Below are 14,055 nucleotides of genomic sequence, written 5' to 3' on the forward strand. Positions count from 1 at the left end.
CAACTTAAATCGGTGCCATAATAAAATCTAGAACATAAGCAAGACGCACACTGTACACATGCACGCAGATATCAATCAAAGAAATTGTATCACATCTAAAAATAATTTGCATTTATAACTGTTGCATTGGGAGCCCTGATCATGGAAACAAACTTCCAACTTAAATGCGGTGCCCATAATAAAAATCTAGAACATAAGCAAGACGCAATCCCGCATTTAGAAAAGGGATGGTATTAATCCTTCTTGTTGCCTTTCCTCTCTAGATATCATGCAAACAATTAACATACAACAACAGTGTCAACAATTTATGCCATTGATATAAGCTGCTTGCTTATCTTTGATGAAATCCGTAATTCTGACTGGATCTCCATAAGAAATGACTTTCCCGTCTTCCATGTAAATGGCACCATCTGCATACTCTAGCTCCTCCAGCCGATGAGTCACCCATAATGCAGTAACTTCTTCCGATTTGTCAAGAGAATTTTTTACTGCTTTGATCACACCAATCTAGTGAGATAAGGAAAGCAAGGGGTTCAGACTCAAACCTATCTGAATATTGAGTTAATTTAGACAATAACTGTTAACAAGTTCACATATACAATTCAAACACGTAAACTGAATGCAATTTGACCCGATGTTACAACTAGTCTAAACCAAACCAAAAAAAAAAAAAGATCTATTTTAGAACATACTTCTTAGTTTAAAAGAATTTGATTTGATTTTGCAATTGCTCAAGCATATGGGATAATACCTGATCCGTTTCATCCAAGAATGTCGTGAGCTCATCTAATAACAGAACTTTACATGCTTCAGCCAAGGCACCTGCAATGGCAACCCTCTGTTTCTGACCACCGCTAAGGGTTTGAATTGGTCTCTGCAAGGTGAGCATCATGTAACTCTACTATGACTTAGAGATCATAATATATTTAAAGTGTCCATCACCTACTTGCATGTAGTGAGACATGCCCACAGCATCCAAAGCTTGGAACACCTTGGACCTTACTTCCTCTTGAGTAAGGTTGGACTTGCCAAGGCCAAATGCAACATCAGCTTCCACAGTCGGCATTATAACCTGAAACATGCAAAACACTGGTAATCGTAGTATTTCATAAGTTATCGGTGTCATCAAACAGAGCATGTGTTGGACTTGCGGATGATCCTGAAGATAACCTAAGATTGAACTCTCCCTCCTTACTATCCATGTATGCACACAGGTTCCTACATGTGTTGCACGTGCATTCTCAATGTATATTCACAATATACCGGGTGCTAGCCGAGATCCATACCATTTACAATAGGCATATAGCTTCACATGCCCAGAGTGTCTTGACCAGAGGATCCTAAATGGCATTGAAATGGATAGGGTTTGAGCAATGAACCCTATTTAACATAACCTGCTCCATCCCTAAGAATGTAGGGCATGCCTTAACATTTTGCAAGGAGTTGCTACATTTCTACTAGCTTCAGAAGGAAAATTTACTTCAAGTTTTTAAGGCATTTAAATCCTAGGGTCTTTGAGGTTTTGACTCGGTCCAGCAGATCTCATCCAGAAGTATCACAGAAGGCCAATCATGACTAATAAAAAGCAGATAGCTAGCAAATACTACAATTAGTACCATGAGAATTGAAGTGAAGTAAATATGTGCTCTCTAAATTCAGTAAAAACTAACCAACATGGTTGGCAAGTCTGACTTTAAATTTAACCTTTACTTGTGCACAAAGCCAATAGTTTACGAAGGCGAGCCTTTAAGCCTGAGATACACATCAGAACTTTCATGTCATTTCCATGCTAACTTATAAGTCAAACACTAGCGTCTACAACCGAAATTCTCAAATCGTCCCTGCTCAGATATCATGTAAAACAACTCTTCAACATGACCTTCAATTTCTTCATAACCAACTGAAATTCTCCCATACATTAGCCGACGTCCACTTGTCAACAACCAGAAAATAATATTAGGCATCTGGTCTTACAATCTCCATATATACGAAACAACAAAACATCTCTACAGATACAAGAACCAGCATATATACACAAGATCTCCCAATCTAAAGCATCCAACAGCCCAGAACTAAAAGCCGTATAAAGCTACTCACGGAACCTTGTCGAATTTTTAAACATGTTAAGAATGAAAGAGCTAACCTGATGGTCAGGATTTTGGAAGACAAAACTCCTGGGCCTCCTGACATACACCTTCCCTTTAGTTGGAGTCAAAAGACCAGCAAGAATCTGAACAAACAAAAAAATAAATCATTAGGTGCGTGAAGAATGACATTATCAGACAATTTGACAGAAAGAGTGAAAGCAACCTTCAAAAGAGTTGACTTTCCACAACCATTGGGACCAAGAAGCATCCAGAGTTGCCCCGAAGGAATGCTTATGGAGCAGTCCTTGAGGATGGGCACGGACGCCCCCTGCCTCGTCGGAATAGAGAAGTTCACGTTCCGAGCTTCAATGGCGATGTTTTCACAAGCATTGACCCTTCAAGAACACGGAGAAAAACCACACACATGACTCGCGCGACGGACACCCACTTGCCCAAAAGCACAAGAAACCACAGCACGTGACTTGTTCGAAGAAATGCCGCGCCGAACAATTTGCATTTGCGAGACGTGTGCCTTTTGCTTTTGAGAGAGAGAGAGTTTTGAACCTGGAGAGCGGATTTGAGCGGCTGAGGGATGAATGAGCGGGCGATGGATGGAGAGGAGCGAGGAGATTCATTTCATTTCGATGGCGAAGTCTCTTCGCTCGCCCTGAACTGGACCGAAAACGTTTGGCTTTCAGCTCCGATGAGCAAGAACTAGGCCTCGTTCACGCGCGATGGAGAGTGGGTTTGAGCGGACAAGAGGGAAGAACGAGCCGACGATGGTTGAAGGGGAGTGAGAACTTTCATTGCATCTTCGATTGTGAAGTCTCTCCGCTCGCTCTGAACTTAACCAAAAACGCTTGCTTTTCAGCTCCGGCAAGCAAGAACGAGGCTTCATCGTACACGGTCCCGCGTCGAAAAACACTCGCTATATAGTCGCAGACAAAACAGAGTACTTTCTCAGTTCTTTTATCTTTATCTTTTCCTCATTCGATAGAATTCACTTCTTTGTATCTTCTTTTTCACTTTCCTTGCCGTCGTTAGGAGAGGGGTCAGCGGAGCAAAGAAGAGTTGTACCGCAGACTTCTGGGTTGCTCCCTTGGCAAAATTAGGATAAAGTTGAGCCAAAAGATCCTGATTCAAGATAAATTCATGAGGAAGTGGGTTCCCGGACTTGAGTAGGTTGAAAAAAGAAATACAACATACGGAACTGGAGCTTCTAACTAGGATGAATTCGCTAATTTTGCTGTCTGAATAGACTATGTTTAATGGAGGATTCAACATCTAAAATAAATTTCGCTATGCATCAGACCTCTGTATGCAGTTCGTAATTTCTGATTTCTTCCTGCTTGTGACGACTACATAATCTTCAATTTCTTTACCCTTTTCAAGCAAAACTCGGCATCTACAGCATTATGCACAAACTGCAATTCAAAGGAAAATGGCCTCTGGAAGAAGATCTACATGATCTCGACTTTCCCTTATCCTTCAGAGCCGATTTGCAATCCTAGAAACTTCAGAGAAATAAAAATTTATTGAAAAATACCAATATTGGGTTCTAATTACATATCCCAATGAAATCGATTTATATGGATATCCTATAACAATATTACAAATGAATAGGTGCATCTCTGTATTTGCCAATCTGGCAATGTTCCTACAATCAATCATCTGCACTTTAATGAAAGAATGGAATGTATAAAAATCGTTTGCCCCCCTTGACAATGAAATGCTTGATAGCTGAATGTTTGAGAAACCGGATCCTGAAGGCAAACTTGCCGATTTCTCTCTATATACCCTGTAATTCCTATAATCTTCACTGATAATCAAACTTCCAGAGCATCTCTTATGACGTTTGCTCTCTTGTCTGACCTTCGCTCTTATCACACTCTCCATCATGGAGGGTAGAGGCCAACACAAGCCGGCTTATCTTTAAAGCTCCCAATAGCACGTCTACTGGCATTTAATTTCATCAAGGAGGGTAGAGGTCGAGGCACCGGGACATTCTTTGATCTGTACAACTTTCTCATCCTCTCATTGAAATTGTTTGATGACCCAAGAGATGAAAAAGAATTAGACTTGCAATTGTTTGCCTCTTTTGCAACTGGGCTCTCAGTCTGTACTACTTCAGCAATATCTTCCTCGATTTTTTCTTCATTTGATTCCTTACAATGCTCCAAAGTATATCTATCTTCTTGGCGTGACAGTTCATATTGAGTATGCTGAATAGTGGTGGAAATAATGTGCGATGGCTCATCATTTCTGGAAGCAATTTTCTTCTCTTCCTGCAGATGTATAGAGCCTTCAAAACCAATTCTGGCCCTACCAAATAGTGTCAGCGAGGACCGTTTGCTCGGAGGAGATAAATCTGAAACTTCACTCCAATTGGTGGATGGTTTGTCTGATTTTCCTTCACAGTCCACAAAACTATGAGCTTGCTCAGGTAATGAAGGTGGAAACTTCGTGCACTCAGAAGGGACATCAATGTCGATGGGAATTCTGGCGTTGATGCCTAGAAGATTCCAGATAGGGTCCTCTGAGGCTACTTTAGTGCCAAAACAGTTTCTCTTGACATAATTCAGTTCCATAGCCCAACAGTTCGGTGTTGTTGACACCACTCTCTTAGGGGCAAGAGTCTGCAAGGCCCACTCTAATTCATCCCTCGATGAGTGCATAGAGTAACAGACATGCCAAACACCAAACTCGTCCCTAATTGCTTCATCGAATCTTTGTCTTAGTTTAATTTCTGCCAGTGAACACTCGTCTTCACACGCATACCATTGTGACGAAGGCCGAATTATTAGGGGTTCGGGCTGCAAACTAATTCGAGCCTCCTCAAGTTTCGCTTTAGCCCTTTCGGACAATCTAGGGAAGGCATCAAACAAATGGAAACGAGAAGACGGGTCTTCTGAGAGGATCTCCGGGAATGTCAGTGCCAGAGAACGAAAACACTCTGGATGGGCAGCTTTATCAACATAGATCTTGGACCCAAAGGTCCGTGACACCTCAGCTAGTATCTCTTCCTGGCCGAGTAAATCGCAGGTCAGGTAGACAACTGGAGCATCAGGGTGCTTCCATATACAATTGATCACCTGCATAAACAATATACATGCATTTCTGTTATTTTTCCGCAACTTTAGACCAAGAGAGTCATTTCTCACCCCTTTTTTGACAAACAAAACTTCACAGAGACAAAGTGAGTTATAAGTTGCAGCTCATATCAAGATAAATCCGAAAAGCTAATACATGAGCAAAACTGGAGTTAAGGGCAATGAAGATTGCCGTGCCAATGATAATGACAATATCTCATAATAGTACAGCAGGACTATGAGTTGAATGATTGTTTGTCGACTAAGAAAGTCATAAAGCTAAGCCATAAGAGGATGTAGATCAACCGTATAGCTTGAATAAATCAAATTCAGCACTCTTTATTGCTACAAATGGAGCCGTCCTCACGACCCTTTGTCAGCCCTACAGAAACAAAAGCATGTGGGTGGAGATACGACTATGCTATGCAATTCAATCAAGGGAATGAGGATGAGGGGTTAGGCGGCAGCTAATTCGATTTGTACCTGTCGTATCGCTGAATGCTTGCTTGGCATGCTTTGGTGGTACTTTCCGAACGTGCAATCCAAGTAAACAAAATCAAGTGGACACTTTGGCTCTTTGCCTTTTCCCCCGATGTATTTGTTCGGTAAGTTCAGAACGCATTCGGGAGTCAATCTGCAATCTCCCGTGTGCAAAATGTTACCAAAGGCGCCCTCAAACAAAAACATTACAGCTCCTGGCATTCAAAAAAACCAATACCAGGCGACGGTACATATGTCAATAGCATCCCTAAAAATTCACCAACCGAAAAGCAAAAAGGTCCCTCCAACGCAATGATGAATACGAAAAGATTATGGAATGAAAGTCAAAACATCGAGACAAGGTGAAATATGCAATATTTTTGCGCGATAACTCTCTTCACTGGATACACATGATCGAAGTAAAAGAAGCTGTTATTGCATCTTCATCTAGAAAACCAAGGCAATCAACAGAACAAATGAGGTTCATACAATTTTCCCAAATAAAATCCCCTCGACAGCCATAAGATCATGCACTCGCGGCCTAGTTCTAAATCACAACCAACAGCATAACACCATCGAATCAATTACCGGGGCAGTGATTGGCATCGAAAGCAGTAACCGCGAAAGGCCCATCCGGATCGTCGACCACCAAGGATTGCCCCGCCTCGATTTCGACGAACAACGAACCATCAAGCTGCACCCAGAAACCCTAATCAGCAATCAACCCGAAACCCAATTACCCCAGAAGGATCCGACCCACAAAAACGGAGGGGGATTCCGGGAACGGACCTGAGGGAAGTGATGGAGGACGAGGGCCTTGGTGAGGCGGGTGGAGTAGATGGGGCGGGAGGAGCGGGAGGCGGCGGCGGCGGCGATGATCCCGACGGAATGGTCGCGGTGGGCGTGGGTGAGGAAGCGCCACCGCTTCCTCCGGGACGACGGAGCAGCCCACGTGTCCACCGAGAAGGGCAAGCCCTTGGGCATCTCCACCGGCATCTTCCCCTCCTTCCAAGTTTCGATCTTGTCTGCACAGAGAGAGAAAGAGAGGAGAAGAAGAAGAAGAAGAAGGAGACGGCGGCTCTCGGTCTGGAGCGTCAAAGCTACCACGGGGAAGAGGAAAGCGCGGGAAAGTCCCGGGGGGGGGAAAATGGCGGGAAAGTTGGAAATGGGAACCAACATCCTCTTTTTCCATTTTTGTCATTTTTTACTGGATTGTTGCGGTTTGAGTTATTCAATAACCTCTGTTTTTTTCCACTATGAATTTTGGTCGAAAGTACTTGTTCTTTCATTGAAATATCAAATGAATTCGTGGTTCCCTTGTTTTACTGCAGTACCAGGGGACGTGCCGAAAGGGACCGAATGGAGGAAATAATACAAGAGATGATCAATGGATAGGATCGTGCACCGACGGAACCTCGGGATGCAATTATCAATTGTGTAAAGATTTTCGAGCTGGGCGAGTATGACTCGAGCCCAACCAATTTGGAGGGGCTTCATACTCAATGACACTCGTCCAGGCCCCCCCACCAAAATTAACTCCGGTCGCTTGGAAAAGCGCGGTCAGGCTCATGATCAGATCGACGTCCATGTCACGGGGAAGCTGTGCAAAGTAAGATGAAAGTGTACGAAATTCAGCCGAGCAGGGTCCCCCGGGGAGAAAATATCGGGCCTCGCCACTTTACGTTGCTTGCCACTAACTTCCGTTGCTGGACAGTCACCGAAGCTGCTGAGACCTAGGTTGAATTCTTGCCCCAGTTCCAACTCCTAATGCAACCCAAAACTCCAACAAGGTCATCCAAAATTTCTTGCCATCTGCAGTCTAAAGCCACTTTCCACCCAAATTTCTTTTCACCGATATGCGATCGATTCCGAATCCTTGATTCAAGTTTCAACTCTATCGCGCGTCTTTGGTCATCTCTAACCACGACAGGGCACAGCGGAGCTGGAACCTATCCTCCCATGTCCAGTTGCCATTTTCACAGAGGTCAGAATTAGCCTCAGCATTACCAGCACATGTTGAGACTACAGTGTATCTAACTGGCTGGAACATAGAGCCGCCGCGTTCGATGAGAAAACCGAAGCGAAACCGCGATGCCAGGTGCCAATGCTTACACTGATGAGTTTTCCAAATTCACTTCCTAAATACGAACAGACACTCCACATAAATTGGGAAGAAGTGAACTAAGCAGACAGAAAGGGAAGCACCGAGGGCCAATCCTCTCTTTTTATCAGGCTGACAACAGTTTGGCCAGTGATCTTACAACTTCTGAACTATATAAACAAGAATGTTGCAAACATAGACAGTGCCTTTCTGGGTTACAACAATCAACAAATTGTTACAGGATTCAAACTACAGTACTTTCCTCATCGTAAAGTTCCATCACCCTTTATTATATGCAAGGAGGAACTTGTTGCACAAGCGAGAAATGCAAGTTCCACCGTATCCATGAAGAGCCTTTTTATACTTTCTTCTTGAAGCTCTTGTAAAACCAGCTGGAGAAATCCCACCATTTTTGTCCGAAGGGACACGTTGCTATACTTTCTCTCTAAATACAGCATATAGAGCTTACTCATTCCTCTCCTGTGATGATTGAAAAAGGACCTACCGTTTTACTTTGCTATTTACATCAAATAAGTCCCCTTCTCGGGGATCCATTGGGCGTCCGAGAACTGAAAAGAGCTGTTTCGTGCCAAGGATCCAGAGGCTGTCTTGTGTTTGGTCTTGTGGGATATATGGAGTAGTCATTCAAGGTGTAAGCACTGTGTCCAACAGGAGCAAAGGCTGGGTGAGGAGGAGAGAGAAAACCGCTCCTGTGTGTATTTCCAAAATGACGCAATGGGCTTGAACTCGGGGATACAGGTAAAGACGTTATCATTCTCACATCATTCCTGCTAGTCCGAAAAAAAAAAAAGTTGATACACATCCTGAAAATAAATTCTATTCCACAACGAAACGCAAAAATCACACACACACATGCACACGCACAAAAGCATGGGAAAAGCACATACCTCGGGCTTCTCATGGCTCGTGAGGGAGAGAGCATTCCTGCTGGCTTTCTCGTGTAGTCCATTTCAGGAGGAGTCATACTTCCTGGAGTCACACTTCCTCTGTTGGAGAGAGAGAACATTCCAACTGGCTGTCTCGGGTAGTCCATTTCAGGAGGAGTCATAGCACCTGGAGTCATGCTTCCTCTGTTGGGATGGAGATCCAGTGCTGGCTGCTCAAAGCAAAAGAGTGAAGTAAATGCCAATTCATCATCAATGTAACCAGTCTTCATTTTTTGGCACGCTAATCTTCTCTGCAACAACTAAATTCTCACAAGATTCCTTTCTTCATTTCCTCGTTTTGTGATGAAAAACAAAACACATTGAGCACCCAATACGAAGTTGGTTCATACAAATTCAGAATAAATAAGTACCCAGTAATTACTCAGAGAGCAGATACACAATAATAGACACAAACCAGCATTAATGCATTCAGCAAAAAATTAAAACCTCCAAAGTAAAAACCTAATGCAAAATCTTTTTTTAGCCAGAAACTTAATGCAAGTTTATTACAGACCTTTCTCACCATACATCCATCTCTGTGGGACACGTTGCATATGCTTCTTACACAAAAATAATCTCTAAGAGATAGTGTAACACTCTTTCTCACTTAAAAAAAGCATGAACTAAAGGAATAGACAAATGAATCTCGAAGAGGGAAACAAAAGCACTCTAGAAGGATTTACCGGCGTGCGGGTCCCCTCAAACACTGAAGGAAAGGCATGTTTGGTTATGCTAATGATAGATACTCTTGATGTTGCCTGGTCTCGAATAAAAGGGTGGTCAAGTAACTGTCCAGCGGTTGGGCGGGCCGATGGTTCACGCTGCAGGCACAGCCTTATGAAACTCTTGGCATCATTAGAAAGGTGATCGGGAATTTCAGGCATATCTTTGCTATTTCCAATTTTAAAAATGGCAGCCACCTGTTTAATTTTATATAAAAGAAAACAGATTTAGTCCTGCAGATTCTTGGAGAAGCGCGAAAAAAAAGCACATTGATGTTCAGGATAGTCTAACCGCACCCCTTCATACTGACTCCAAGGCGGCTTCGATGTTGCCATTTCAAGAACAGTGCATCCCAGGCTCCACACATCAACAGCCAAATTGTAGCCATTCGTGTTCATCACAACCTGAGGTTTAATAAATCAACAAAATTAGAGGGGAAAGACATGGGCAAAGGGAACATGGATAAGAAGTAAAATGAAATATATGTAAACATGGGGGAAGGAACTATCTGTAGTATTCATCACAAGATGAGTACATGCACATGCATATGCAGATGCAAGCCAGGAGAGTCAGAGAGAGAGAGAGAGAGAGAGAGAGAGAGTACCTCAGGTGCCATCCAGTAAGGGCTACCCTTGAAAGAAAGCATTGATTGGCAAGATGTTATCTGAATCAAAACAAGAGAGGACAAGAACGTCTCAGTATGAAAATAGTTTATGGTACATGGTGACAAAATGTTCACATTTAAGTAAAATTGGTTCTAGTAATATAATTAAGTTTACCACCCTATAAATCTCCTTTTTTATAGTGAAAAGAAAAGATTACTATAGAGCACCAAGCGGGTGCAAAACCATACACAGAGAAAGCTCAAAACCAAAGGAGCTTGGTTACAAGACAAATTAACTATAATGTCGATAAAAGCATCCCATCCAGACATAACTTTCCACTGTATCAAAAGTTCTTTCAACCAACTTTCAATAATTACAAATCCCATTGTCTTCTTTCCAACAATATTTCGAAAACCGAACTGAACTGGCCGGTTCAACGGGATACTAGAGCCTAGTCCGGTCCGGTTACCTTGTATAAACCGTCTGAGGGTTGGACCAATTAAACCAGGTACTGCTCCCTCGTCCAGTTAGCTCTCCCATATCGTTTTCAAAACATTGCTCACCGATGAAAGCCTTCTTAATCAACCAAAAAACAGTAGATGGAAAAACATGGGCATGGCTGAAGCTTTTCTCTCTTATCAGAGCCAGTTTCGATTCTGGGACTATGGGTTATAGGCTCACCATGCTTCCGTTGTGCCACTCTGATTTGTTACCAACCTATACATCTCATCCTTACCAAAATTGTGCTAATTCCATATGATCTACGCATAACATTGTTAGCACTAGCAAAATGAGCATATACACCTCCCGATAGCCATGGCCATGTTTGCGGGTTGGCATGGGAATATGGGTGAGAGAACACTCATAGGATCACATGGTAGAAAGAATTTTGTTGTTCAGCCACTCAGGCTAGAAATTACTGAACTTCACATAACAGGTACCCAATGAAGTAACAAACAATTCTAACTTTGCCAAGGAATTCTCATGTCAAATAAAAAAATCGAGGGGTAAGCTTTGCTTACCCTAGGGTATAGTTGCAATGTAGGCCCTAAAGTTGAAATTTGCATTAGACCACTCAAAATAATTAAAATGCAATTTTTTTGGGGGGGGTGGGGAGGGGGATGGATCTTTTCTTTGTTGGGTAGAGTATTAAAGAGAGTCATGAAATACATACGCAAAGAGTGACATGAATCCCCATGAAGACTTGCCGTCATATTCAATATTGAAGAAAAGGAAATTTAAAACTACTTATTGATTCAAATGACATACATGCTTCGCCATGCCAAAGTCCGCCAATTTGATCTCACCATTGGGATCAACTAAAATATTTGCACCTTTAATGTCCCTGCAAGGTGCAAAATACCATCAACAAAACTTAATAAAACCTATAAAGTCAGCCATCCCATTTACAAGAAATCAACAACTCTTGTTCAGGGGCAATTACCTGTGCACCACATTTCTTCCATGCAAGTAGGCAAGGCCAGAAGTAATCTGCCTAGTATAATTTTGAATAACAGGCTCCTCAAACGCACCATACTCCTGGAGTAATTTGTGGATTGAACCACCCGATACATACTCAAGATAAACTGAGAGTGTATCTTCTCCCTACAAGAACGACAGATGCAAAATATCAAAAATTAGTTCACCGTAATTCCACACATCAGTGCCAATGTTTCCATTTTGTGTTTATTTTTGTGTACTCCAATGCATGAGCCTATAATTTTTAGGTTTTTGACTAAAGCATAGGCCCATACCAATTCACTTCCATAGTATCGCACTATATTTGGATGACGAAGTTGACTAAGCAAGTTTATCTCCTGCAGATGACGGAAGACACAAGTTCATCATTTTCGTACCATCAAAAGAGTAAAAGCAAAAAGCTCACATAAAATGGGTTAGACAGTTGACCTGATTAAGCTGCTTAAAACTCTCTTTTAATGTCTGATCATCTGAAGCAATCCTCACTTCCTTTATAGCACACATTTGCCCTCCTTCACTGAAATGTTTGCAGAAAGACAAGTTAACAAATACATCGATTTTGCTGGAAAAAAAGAACATGAAAAGGGTCTTCCACCAATCATCCAAATTAAGCCATCTAGAGTAGATGACAATCAATGGAGGAAAAGTGAGACATCTCAATTCTTCGACTAGCAAGCAAATTTTGGAGTACAAGTACCTGTTGAATCCAAGGTAAACGTGCCCAAAAGTTCCTCTTCCCAGAAGTCTTCCCTTCTTCCATTTTGATAGGGTAAAAGTCGGGCTTTCAAGCGCCCCACCGTTTCTGTTGTTGGGCAATGAAGAAGGGCTTGTAGGAGAACCCGGCGGAAGAGGCAGCGGATGGCATTGACTCCTATCGTCTTGCCTGCCTGACTGTGGAGAATCAAGATTGATACCCGACAATCGTGTATGAAGAGGCGATGTGGGGCTTGTGGGCCCCCTCGAACAAGGACCGGGGCTCCTTGGCCTTGCAGTGCACTTTGTATCACTGAGTCCCCTGTCATCAAACCACCACATAGATCTTACTTACACGTGCTGCTTATACAGGCATCCATTTTACCCATCGCACCTCTAAGAACGACATTAACTGCCATTACTCCATTTTTCGAATTCCAACCTTTCTGAAGAATGATATTCACTCACTACTCATCCGATCTTCTTCAACATAAGCAAGACACAAGTCGGTGTCTGAAATACTATCGCTTTAAGTCTTAAGTCTTTACATATACGATCATACACGCTTTTGAGCCTAGCAAACCTCAAACAACAAAAGCAAGCTGAATACGCCCCGCATACACAGAGACAAGGGATCGAAGGGATTAGAAATGAAAGCCACCAACAATTTCAGATGCGCAAGACTCGAATTTGCCACCAAATTGACCTTGTCCTTCATGGTACTCGAGTTATAACGATAAAAACTCCGACTTTGATAGAAGAAAGACATGATAAAGAGGGATAAGACCAGAAAACAATCAGACTCTTTGAATCCCATGTCAACCAAATACCAAGAAACCCTCCTTACCCAGCTAATCATTTACTCCGATCACACAAAACCGACACAAATCAGCACTCAGTATCACCCACAAACTAAGTGACCGAAAACCCCAATAATTCAAGCTAGCCCTAGAACCAAGGACCAAATATTTCGAGATTTCAAACTCCACGCGTTGCCGAATCATCAATCCTATCATAGGTTCAAGTTAAATCAAGAGCAAAAAATTAGGGCAAGAAGGAGACTAATCGCGAATCTCATAAAACCCAACCTCTGGACTCCGAATTGGGCGTGAGCATTGACCAACGGGTGATCATCCGACGACCCGGACGAGCTCACGCTGGAGACGGAGACCGACCCGTTCTCGATCCCCTGGACGGACGAGACAGAGGGCCGAGGCAAGGGCAGCCCCCGATCCGATTCGAACCCCGAGAACCCGCCCGCCCCCGCCCCGGCCGGCCCCCCGCCGCCGCCGCCGCCACCGACCGCGATCCCCCCGAAATCCCTGCTGCTCCTGGGCGAGTTCTTGGAGGAGACGGACTCGTCGAAGCTCCTGGGCTTCCGCTTCGCGTCGTTCTTGATGGACGACTTGGCGAGGCTGTTGTCGGCGGCGGCGGCGGCGGCGGCCTCCCGGGTCTTGCTGGACTTCTTGGACCACCAAGCAGGCATCTTTTCCTGGTGGGTTCTCGAGATGGGTCGATACAAAAAACCAAGAACACAGCAAGAAACTGCAAGAAACCGCAAAGAGAGAGAGAGAGAGAGAGAGAGAGGGAGAGAATTTGAGCCCGTGGAGGCGCAACAAGTGGGGAGAGGTGGTGGGGGGGAGGGAGTCAAGATGGAAAGTTCGGACTTGGGTTCTGGGACCGAGATTTATGTGGGCAGAAGCTGCCTGGAAGACGAGCAGCGCTAGCTTGAACAGAGGAGAGAGAGAAAGAGAGACAAGGAGAGAGGCAGGAAGAGAGAGGAGAGAGAGAGAGGAGGGATTAAAAAAGACAACTTTTTTGGGTGGTTTTTTCCTCTTTCTTTGTAGAGAG

General features: G+C 43.4%; 3 protein-coding genes across 3 annotated transcripts; all 3 read right to left on the reverse strand.

Annotated features, from left to right (window-relative positions):
* Positions 1–71: 71 nt before the first annotated feature.
* On the reverse strand, positions 72–3,047 carry LOC115688768 (ABC transporter I family member 10). Its single transcript, XM_030614696.2, has 6 exons — positions 2,652–3,047; positions 2,311–2,482; positions 2,144–2,230; positions 947–1,072; positions 752–874; positions 72–507 (listed from the first exon to the last, which is right to left on the reverse strand). Exons 1-6 carry the CDS (start codon positions 2,720–2,722, stop codon positions 298–300), a joined length of 789 nt encoding a protein of 262 aa, XP_030470556.2. The 5' UTR covers positions 2,723–3,047; the 3' UTR covers positions 72–297.
* Positions 3,048–3,602: 555 nt separating this feature from the next.
* Positions 3,603–6,731, reverse strand: LOC115688767 (uncharacterized). The gene is made up of 4 exons (XM_030614694.2): positions 6,446–6,731; positions 6,245–6,350; positions 5,660–5,871; positions 3,603–5,179 (listed from the first exon to the last, which is right to left on the reverse strand). The coding sequence occupies exons 1-4, from the start codon at positions 6,650–6,652 to the stop codon at positions 3,983–3,985; spliced, it is 1,722 nt and encodes a 573-aa protein (XP_030470554.2). The 5' UTR covers positions 6,653–6,731; the 3' UTR covers positions 3,603–3,982.
* Positions 6,732–7,848: 1,117 nt separating this feature from the next.
* Positions 7,849–13,846, reverse strand: LOC115688769 (mitogen-activated protein kinase kinase kinase 3). The gene is made up of 11 exons (XM_030614697.2): positions 13,293–13,846; positions 12,209–12,526; positions 11,941–12,028; positions 11,787–11,849; positions 11,477–11,637; positions 11,302–11,377; positions 10,032–10,091; positions 9,724–9,831; positions 9,388–9,624; positions 8,666–8,874; positions 7,849–8,545 (listed from the first exon to the last, which is right to left on the reverse strand). The coding sequence occupies exons 1-11, from the start codon at positions 13,688–13,690 to the stop codon at positions 8,284–8,286; spliced, it is 1,980 nt and encodes a 659-aa protein (XP_030470557.1). The 5' UTR covers positions 13,691–13,846; the 3' UTR covers positions 7,849–8,283.
* Between the last annotated feature and the right edge of the window lie 209 nt (positions 13,847–14,055).

This window comes from Syzygium oleosum, unplaced genomic scaffold, assembly GCF_021117445.2.
Source record: "Syzygium oleosum isolate NSW1041296 unplaced genomic scaffold, Sole_v2.1 Sole_v2.06, whole genome shotgun sequence".
In the NCBI taxonomy this organism is placed as follows: Eukaryota; Viridiplantae; Streptophyta; class Magnoliopsida; order Myrtales; family Myrtaceae; genus Syzygium; species Syzygium oleosum.

Excerpts from the sequence above, each read along its gene's own strand:
- LOC115688768 (XM_030614696.2), bottom strand. The coding sequence starts at position 2,722 with ATGAATCTCCTCGCTCCTCTCCATCCATCGCCCGCTCATTCATCCCTC. Across the intron at positions 2,483-2,651 it reads CGCTCAAATCCGCTCTCCAG|GGTCAATGCTTGTGAAAACA; the intron begins GTTCAAAACTCT and ends GTGTTCTTGAAG. Across the intron at positions 1,073-2,143 it reads TCCAAAATCCTGACCATCAG|GTTATAATGCCGACTGTGGA; the intron begins GTTAGCTCTTTC and ends TGCATGTTTCAG.
- LOC115688767 (XM_030614694.2), bottom strand. The coding sequence starts at position 6,652 with ATGCCGGTGGAGATGCCCAAGGGCTTGCCCTTCTCGGTGGACACGTGG. Across the intron at positions 6,351-6,445 it reads TCCTCCATCACTTCCCTCAG|CTTGATGGTTCGTTGTTCGT; the intron begins GTCCGTTCCCGG and ends TTCTGGGTGCAG. Across the intron at positions 5,872-6,244 it reads CGATGCCAATCACTGCCCCG|GAGCTGTAATGTTTTTGTTT; the intron begins GTAATTGATTCG and ends TTTGAATGCCAG.
- LOC115688769 (XM_030614697.2), bottom strand. The coding sequence starts at position 13,690 with ATGCCTGCTTGGTGGTCCAAGAAGTCCAGCAAGACCCGGGAGGCCGCC. Across the intron at positions 9,832-10,031 it reads CTTACTGGATGGCACCTGAG|GTTGTGATGAACACGAATGG; the intron begins GTACTCTCTCTC and ends ATTAAACCTCAG. Across the intron at positions 9,625-9,723 it reads CTTGGAGTCAGTATGAAGGG|GTGGCTGCCATTTTTAAAAT; the intron begins GTGCGGTTAGAC and ends AAAATTAAACAG.